At 42.0% G+C, this 9,783-nt stretch overlaps 1 protein-coding gene across 1 annotated transcript; it reads right to left on the minus strand.

Moving 5' to 3' along the window:
• Nucleotides 1-936: 936 nt before the first annotated feature.
• h2ax (H2A.X variant histone) lies at nt 937-1,597 on the minus strand. Its single transcript, XM_084942095.1, has one exon. The coding sequence runs from the start codon at nt 1,504-1,506 to the stop codon at nt 1,078-1,080; it is 429 nt and encodes a 142-aa protein (XP_084798221.1). The 5' UTR covers nt 1,507-1,597; the 3' UTR covers nt 937-1,077.
• Nucleotides 1,598-9,783: the final 8,186 nt, after the last annotated feature.

Raw genomic sequence — 9,783 nt, forward strand, 5'->3', positions numbered from 1 at the left:
GGTCAGACGTCACTGTGCTGGTAAACTGCAGCTGCCAGTTTCTTCACATGTAACAAGGAAACACCTGGAGCTTTAAGGAGAAAGAGCCGTTGGCATGTTTTTCAAGCTTTAACCACACTTTGAACAAACAAACATATTATTCAGGTCGCTCATACGCAAAGACAAAGGTAGAAGCAAATACAAAACAAATGGTAAAACACCCCACCTTAACTCTAGAAATGGGTTACTAAAGCTCCAATTTCTCAGGCATATACCCAAGGAACACTAATGCAGGATAAAAAGAGCATGTATGCAAATAATCTTCCCCTCCTGATGGGTGCGTTTCACTTTACAGTGATATTACTTATTACTCCAAAAATATGATCATTGATTGAGGCTGTTAGGTCTGTTGGTCATTGTGGTGCAGGAAACCCTTCAAAATGGGTACAAATTTAAAACTGCTCTGTGCATATGAACACTTTGAGAGCTGAAACTCAGATTAGGGTGAGTTATTTGTAGCATGTTATGCTTTAGATGGAAATACGCAATACATATAATACAATATGCCTACATAGATCATTATTTCAGCCACAAATGCATACTGAAGAGCCCTTTCTGCCAAACCAAAAGTAATTTGTAATCAGTCACAAAAGCTGCTCAGTCATGCTACTAATAAGGTGAAATGCAACCGGTGTTTCAGGCTCTGGCCCATGTACCTGCAGTAAGTGTTGATAAGTGGAGGCCATTTTTGTTTTCCTTTTTTGTTGTTAACCCCCGGTCATGAAACAAAGCCCTGGTAAATGACTAGTGTTATATTACAACTCTCGAGCTCACGGTATAATCAGTGGGGTTAGAGACCACTAGTCTGATAAATTCAGCTCAACCGGCCAGGCTAGCAGGTCTCCAAAACTAGCAAGTAGCATCGATTAGCCTGAAATCAGCAGAATACATCAGTGCTTACAAAACAGACTTTTTATTAAATAAAAATCATGCGAAAGGGGATGCAAGACAGCAATAATCAGGAAAAGTTGCTCTTTCAATTAGGAGTGGGTGGCCCTTAAAAGGACCGTTGGATGTTAAGAGTTATTAGCTAGCAAGCTAATACTCCTGTGACTGAGAGGAGGCCTTCTTTCCCGCTTTGCCGGAGCTCGGTGCAGACTGGCCGGTCTTCTTGGGCAGCAGGACGGCCTGGATGTTGGGCAGGACGCCTCCCTGTGCGATGGTCACGCCACCGAGGAGTTTGTTCAGCTCCTCGTCGTTGCGTACTGCTAGCTGGAGGTGACGAGGGATGATACGAGTCTTCTTGTTGTCTCTAGCAGCATTGCCGGCCAACTCCAGGATCTCAGCGGTGAGGTACTCCAGGACGGCGGCCAGGTAAACTGGGGCCCCGGCGCCAACTCTCTCTGCGTAGTTTCCCTTGCGGAGAAGACGGTGGACACGGCCGACGGGGAACTGCAGACCGGCGCGAGAGCTGCGGGTCTTAGCCTTGGCACGTGCCTTCGCTCCAGTTTTACCTCTTCCAGACATTGTTGGTTATTTAAATAGTTCTTCGGAATCGAACCACAGCAGTCGTTGGTTTGCTAGTGATGAAGAAGAAATCGCAGCCTCTATATAAACCTCACGCTTTGTCCCGCCCTAACCTGCCATTGGGTTTTGGAATAAAAGTGCTGTTATCTGATTGGCCCTGAGAGAAACGTCGTGAGAGAAAATTAATTACTATTGGTGGATCTCTCCTGGTTTGTAAACAATCACGACGGAGCCTAAAAGGAAGACGCACGGTCGATTGGCTGTTACTGTTACTGCTTTCTGTCAGTGGGTCAAAAGTAAAAAAGGAGGAGCCAGAAAGCCAATCGACTATCTTCCCTCCAACTTTAAATTTTTTGGCGCGCAGACCAGCTCTGCGGTAAAAGTTAAATGGAACATTTAACCCCCTGATGTGTGTGTATTGGAAGCCAAGCTTCGTACGCGCTGACCAGTGCAAAAACCTGGACGAAGTATGACGGCGTGGCAAATAACATCGAAGATCTGTGTGCCAAAATGATTAAACTTTACACTAAAATATAAAGCTGTTTTTAACTAATAATTTAATTGAAGTTAAAAAATACAACATTATTGTGTACCAACAGGAAATGTTTCTAGATTTACTCATTGGCCAAATGTTCCCACCCGTCCATGCATGTAATAGGCATACATACACATTTATTTCGACTAGTGTGTCTACATAAGTGAGTTTCAAGTAGACCTTTTTGTATTCCAATTGTAATACCTATTCAGAATTCCTTAAATATTTCCCCTAACAAGAATCTTATTAATAAATAAATACATCTAATACTAAACAAAAGCCAAATATTTTTAACAATAAAAACTAAACTGAAAACCGAACCGCTTCAAAAAGAAGCTACCCTTGAAAGAATAAAATGCTGTAAAGGGGCTCTCATCTTATGACCATCGGTATGGAGAGGCCTGCAAGACTTTGGAAAACTACAGGACACCATCCCCCACTGCATCCAAACAAAGACCTATTGACCTGAGTGCCTTCTACTGCAGGTCTGAGAGGAAATGTGCTCTTCTCAAACTTAACAACAGCAGTCCCCATCTTTATCATCCTCAGATATTTAAACTAAGAACAGGTTTAATAGCCATACAGTATGTGAGTGCCTTATTCTGCACTATGTGTCCCGTGTATAGTTTGGTTTATATGCCATGCACGTATCTGGTCTGTCCTTTTTTTAGCTAATCACAGCTGGAACCACATTTCTTTTGTGCACTTTTTCAAGTAATTTTGATTTTGATGAAAACATATAACTGAGAGCCAGCAAGCAGCATTAGCAGACTAAGCAATTACTTGGGGCCCCCACGCTAGCAGGCAACCCCCACCAAGACCGCATGAAATGTCACACAAGACAGGCTAATCGATGTATATTTTGTGTGTGTGAAATATCAATAGTAATTGTAGAAGTGAAAGTTACATATTGTTACTAATATATTAGAAGACTGGTGCCTTAATGCCATTGGTTTAATCATTTTCACTGTAAGAGCTGGGTAAGATACTAAACCCAAGTTGTTCTCCGATGTATTCATATGTGTCTCCAAAAGTTTAAATTCTGTTCATCTGGACGTAGCGTTTTCAGTGGGAGAAACATTTCATCACTCATCCAAGTGACTTCTTCAGTCTCAGCTAACTGAAGATTTCCCCAATCTTATAAACCAGGGGTGTCAAACTCAAATACACAGTGGGCCAAAATTCAAAACTGGAACAAAGTCGCGGGCTAACATTAATATTTATTGACAAAAAAAATCTTCCTCCAGATTTAAGAATGAATCTTTTCTTATGGACGCAAATAAGTTTTGCTGGAAAAGTGAATATGGAACAAGCAAAGCTTAATACTAAACAATATATATATTAGCTGTATAATACCAGTAAGCCAGCTCTAATAGTAATTTGGTATGGCTTCGCGGGCCAAATGTAATTAGGCTGCGGGCCAAATTTGGCAGAGTTTGACACCTATGTTATAAACAGTACATCTGCATAATGACTGAAACCAGCCCACTGAAGGAACAATGGGCTGTGAGGTCAGTTCCTTCATCATTATTATGCAAATTCTCATGACCATTGATCAACAACCACTGATTAAAGCCCACTGATCAATGGCCATGGTTACCATTCACAGAGAGTTGGGGATAACACAGGTATGTCTACTAGGAGGCTGAAGGGTAGCACTATATATTTATAAACAATCAAAAACAACAATTTATTTCCAATTTGTATGGAATTTATTTCTGTAAAAATGGTGTTTTAGGTCGGATTAAAGGACTGATGTGATGGTAAGGTGTCCGCTGCTCTGCTTTGAATATTGGTAGGCTTTTTTTTTTTTTAATTTTCACAAGAATTGCTACTTCCCCTAGAGTTTTGGCCACCCCAGCAATCAGAAGATTCCCTATGAGCAAGCATTTAGCGACAGTGGGAAGGAAAAACTCCCTTTAAAAAGGAAGAAACCTTCGACAGAACCAGGCTCAGGAAGGGACAGTCATCTGCCGCGACTGGTTGGGGTGGGGGGAGTGAAAATTAAAAAAAAAAAAAAGCCAAAGTGATAATTATTGGAGCAGCTTAATTAATATTTCCATTGTAATTTGCTGTTAATATCCTTTTCCAACCCCAGTTTGTGTTTTTATCACTTTTGTCCAGGGTGGAAGATGCCATGCTGGAGATTGACTCTGGATGGTTTTTCAATGTTGATACTTGGGAACCTGTTGGAGAGGCCAGGGTTGAAAAAGGGATGCCGTAGAACCTGAGAGGGTGTTATCCGCTGGTGTGCATCCAAGGCCAACATCTCTTTAATTAGGCTGACAAATAAGCGTTGGCCATCTTCTGGTCCTCGTCTAAACATCATTATTTGTTCGAGGTCATCCAGACGTGTCAGTTTTATGTATCTTGTCTCCAAAGATTCATATCCTGTCTCGTATTTAAATTGTTGGGCGGTCTTAAATGTCCAGCGTTGTTGGTTGTAGTTGTAGTTGTCTTTTGTGAAATAGTCTTCAGTGTACACGCCAGGATCGAGAACATGATCTGGTGGCTGACCCTGAGTCTCTATGATGAATTTCAAAACATCATAATATTTTTTTCCAGGGTAGAGTGGCACCCCTGTAACAAGCTCAACAGCCACCAGCCCCAGAGACCACATGTCACATGCTTCGTTATAAGGAAGGCCAAGCATAACCTCAGGTGCACTATAACCAACCGTCCCCACACGGTCACCAGGCATCACTGCAGACGCAGGACATGCGAGGCCAAAGTCTATAAGTCTGACTTTGACTGGAGACTCATAGCGATTTACAACCATGATGTTTCCAGGTTTGAGGTCAGCATGCACTATTCCCAAAGAACCCAGGTGGGACAGAGCATTTGTGAGTTGACCTAAAATTGGCCTGACTTCGCTTATGGGGAGACGCCGATTATTCGGGTCCTGTATGTAGTCCCACAGGCATTGGTCTAGGAGTTCAAATTTCAGGCAAACCCGCTCTCTGTCAAGGAAAAAGCCGTTCCATTGAACAATGTTGGCGGCATCTGGATCCAACCTTCTCAGCTGCTCCAGGATGAAAATTTCCTTTTTTGCCTGTTGCAGAATATCAGTGCGGTTCTTGTTCACCTTAATAGCCACAGCTTGGTTGGTTTTGGTATCACGACATTTGGCTACAATACCAAAGCCCCCTTCTCCGAGGAAAGCCTCTACCTTGTAGTGGTTTCCCAAAATGCTCCCTTCAACTATTTCAAGCTCATCTGAGCTGAAGGATGGGCTGGCTGACGTGTGGACGAATACTTGCTGAGAAAATTCAACCGAGTTTTGAAAACTGCAGTTGATTTTCTCTGATTTCTTGCATTTCAAGTTTGAAGGGTGCTGAAAGACCACAGGGTTTTGTGGTCTTTCAGCACTCATGTCAATGCAAGGGGAACTCTTAGGGTTGAAAAAGGGATGCCGGAGAACCTCCGACGGTGTTATGCGCTGGTTTGCATCCAAGGCCAACATCTGTTTAATTAAGCTTACAAACAAACGTTGGCCATTTTCAGGTCCTCTTCTAAACATCATTACCTGTTCGAGGTCATCGAGACGCGTCAGTTTTATGTGTCTTGTCTCCAGGGACTCATATCCTGTCTCGTACTGAAATTGTTGGTCAGTCTTAAATGTCCAGCGTTGTTGGTTGTCGTTGTCTTCAATGAAATAGTCTTCAGTGTACACGCCAGAGTCTAGAACATGATCTGGTGGCTGACCCTGAGTCTCTATGATGAATTTCAAAACATCATAGTCTTCATTTCCAGGGTAGAGTGGCACCCCTGTACCAAGCTCCACAGCTACCAGCCCCAGAGACCACATGTCACTTGCTTCATTGTAAGGAAGGCCAAGCATAACTTCAGGTGCACTATAACCAACCGTCCCCACACGGTCACCAGGCATCACTGCAGACGCAGGACATGCGAGGCCAAAGTCTATAAGTTTGACTTTGACGGGAGACTCATAGCGGTTTACAACCATGATGTTTCCAGGTTTGAGGTCAGTTCCACCTGGAACTGTAGCTGTGCTGTAAACAAATAATGAAGCACAGTTTGACCAGAATAAGAACTAGAATCTTTAACACACTAAGATAATAAAATACACAAGCTATTTGGCTGGTAACTGGCAATAAGCCAGAGGACTAATGGCCCAGAAGGCCCAAATGAAACTAGTAATGTCCAGGCATCTAGCCTAGATTACTTAATATTCATTAACCTATTTAAAAAGCACTTTTGCTCTGTTTCAGGTAAAGTGTAAATCTGCACCTCTGATTTGTGTGATTACATTTTCTCTTTGTCTTTTTCTGCTGCAGCAGCCAAAGTCTGATTTATTAATGACAAACCAGTGGTAGAAGCATCATAACATCAAGAAAACTGGACAGTTAAAGGATTTTTCTTTTTACATAAAAAAGAAAAAAAATGTTTGATGATCTGAAATGTTTAAGTGTGACAAACATACAAATAAATAGGAAAACACTTTTTCACACCATTGTCATATAAAAGACTTACTTCCTTCATTCTGTTCATTGACCCCATTGTGGACCACTAAAATTTTGTATACTATGTAGTATATACCTTATTTACTTCATTTATTAAATTTTGGGTTTGTTTTGTTTTTTTGCACTACATTAGACAACATCAAAATAGCGTTGTCAAAAATGACAATAGCGTTGACATTTTTGTTATTTGTGTTTTGTAATCTTTATAAAAACCTAGAAAAAAACACCTCTTAATCTTTGGTATATGGCGAGGCGCTGTGGACATCCAAGTTTGTGATTGTGTAGATTTTTCAAATCAATACCATGCTTGCATCTACTGAAAATCTCTGTGAAGCTTAAATCTCAGTGACCTTGACTTCAAGGTCAGAGGTCAACTTTTCTGAAAATCGGAGGAGTTTCACATTTATAACACAGGTATGTCTACTAGGAGGCTGAAGGGTAGCACTATATATTTATAAACAATCAAAAACAACAATTTATTTCCAATTTGTATGGAATTTATTTCTGTACACATGGTGTTTTAGGTCGGATTAAAGGACTGATGTGATGGTAAGGTGTCCGCTGCTCTGCTTTGAATATTGGTAGGCTTTTTTTTTTTTTAATTTTCACAAGAATTGCTACTTCCCCTAGAGTTTTGGCCACCCCAGCAATCAGAAGATTCCCTATGAGCAAGCATTTAGCGACAGTGGGAAGGAAAAACTCCCTTTAAAAAGGAAGAAACCTTCGACAGAATCAGGCTCAGGAAGGGACAGTCATCTGCCGCGACTGGTTGGGGTGGGGGGAGTGAAAATTAAAAAAAAAAAAAAGCCAAAGTGATAATTATTGGAGCAGCTTAATTAATATTTCCATTGTAATTTGCTGTTAATATCCTTTTCCAACCCCAGTTTGTGTTTTTATCACTTTTGTCCAGGGTGGAAGATGCCATGCTGGAGATTGACTCTGGATGGTTTTTCAATGTTGATACTTGGGAACATGTTGGAGAGGCCAGGGTTGAAAAAGGGATGCCGTAGAACCTGAGAGGGTGTTATCCGCTGGTGTGCATCCAAGGCCAACATCTCTTTAATTAGGCTGACAAATAAGCGTTGGCCATCTTCTGGTCCTCGTCTAAACATCATTATTTGTTCGAGGTCATCCAGACGTGTCAGTTTTATGTATCTTGTCTCCAAAGATTCATATCCTGTCTCGTATTTAAATTGTTGGGCGGTCTTAAATGTCCAGCGTTGTTGGTTGTAGTTGTAGTTGTCTTTTGTGAAATAGTCTTCAGTGTACACGCCAGGATCGAGAACATGATCTGGTGGCTGACCCTGAGTCTCTATGATGAATTTCAAAACATCATAATATTTTTTTCCAGGGTAGAGTGGCACCCCTGTAACAAGCTCAACAGCCACCAGCCCCAGAGACCACATGTCACATGCTTCGTTATAAGGAAGGCCAAGCATAACCTCAGGTGCACTATAACCAACCGTCCCCACACGGTCACCAGGCATCACTGCAGACGCAGGACATGCGAGGCCAAAGTCTATAAGTCTGACTTTGACTGGAGACTCATAGCGATTTACAACCATGATGTTTCCAGGTTTGAGGTCAGCATGCACTATTCCCAAAGAACCCAGGTGGGACAGAGCATTTGTGAGTTGACCTAAAATTGGCCTGACTTCGCTTATGGGGAGACGCCGATTATTCGGGTCCTGTATGTAGTCCCACAGGCATTGGTCTAGGAGTTCAAATTTCAGGCAAACCCGCTCTCTGTCAAGGAAAAAGCCGTTCCATTGAACAATGTTGGCGGCATCTGGATCCAACCTTCTCAGCTGCTCCAGGATGAAAATTTCCTTTTTTGCCTGTTGCAGAATATCAGTGCGGTTCTTGTTCACCTTAATAGCCACAGCTTGGTTGGTTTTGGTATCACGACATTTGGCTACAATACCAAAGCCCCCTTCTCCGAGGAAAGCCTCTACCTTGTAGTGGTTTCCCAAAATGCTCCCTTCAACTATTTCAAGCTCATCTGAGCTGAAGGATGGGCTGGCTGACGTGTGGACGAATACTTGCTGAGAAAATTCAACCGAGTTTTGAAAACTGCAGTTGATTTTCTCTGATTTCTTGCATTTCAAGTTTGAAGGGTGCTGAAAGACCACAGGGTTTTGTGGTCTTTCAGCACTCATGTCAATGCAAGGGGAACTCTTAGGGTTGAAAAAGGGATGCCGGAGAACCTCCGACGGTGTTATGCGCTGGTTTGCATCCAAGGCCAACATCTGTTTAATTAAGCTTACAAACAAACGTTGGCCATTTTCAGGTCCTCTTCTAAACATCATTACCTGTTCGAGGTCATCGAGACGCGTCAGTTTTATGTGTCTTGTCTCCAGGGACTCATATCCTGTCTCGTACTGAAATTGTTGGTCAGTCTTAAATGTCCAGCGTTGTTGGTTGTCGTTGTCTTCAATGAAATAGTCTTCAGTGTACACGCCAGAGTCTAGAACATGATCTGGTGGCTGACCCTGAGTCTCTATGATGAATTTCAAAACATCATAGTCTTCATTTCCAGGGTAGAGTGGCACCCCTGTACCAAGCTCCACAGCTACCAGCCCCAGAGACCACATGTCACTTGCTTCATTGTAAGGAAGGCCAAGCATAACTTCAGGTGCACTATAACCAACCGTCCCCACACGGTCACCAGGCATCACTGCAGACGCAGGACATGCGAGGCCAAAGTCTATAAGTTTGACTTTGACGGGAGACTCATAGCGGTTTACAACCATGATGTTTCCAGGTTTGAGGTCAGTTCCACCTGGAACTGTAGCTGTGCTGTAAACAAATAATGAAGCACAGTTTGACCAGAATAAGAACTAGAATCTTTAACACACTAAGATAATAAAATACACAAGCTATTTGGCTGGTAACTGGCAATAAGCCAGAGGACTAATGGCCCAGAAGGCCCAAATGAAACTAGTAATGTCCAGGCATCTAGCCTAGATTACTTAATATTCATTAACCTATTTAAAAAGCACTTTTGCTCTGTTTCAGGTAAAGTGTAAATCTGCACCTCTGATTTGTGTGATTACATTTTCTCTTTGTCTTTTTCTGCTGCAGCAGCCAAAGTCTGATTTATTAATGACAAACCAGTGGTAGAAGCATCATAACATCAAGAAAACTGGACAGTTAAAGGATTTTTCTTTTTACATAAAAAAGAAAAAAAATGTTTGATGATCTGAAATGTTTAAGTGTGACAAACATACAAATAAATAGGAAAACACTTTTTCACAC

Source organism: Perissodus microlepis, chromosome 10, assembly GCF_051167445.1.
Source record: "Perissodus microlepis isolate ML-2025 ecotype Zambia chromosome 10, ASM5116744v1, whole genome shotgun sequence".
NCBI classification, from domain to species: Eukaryota; Metazoa; Chordata; class Actinopteri; order Cichliformes; family Cichlidae; genus Perissodus; species Perissodus microlepis.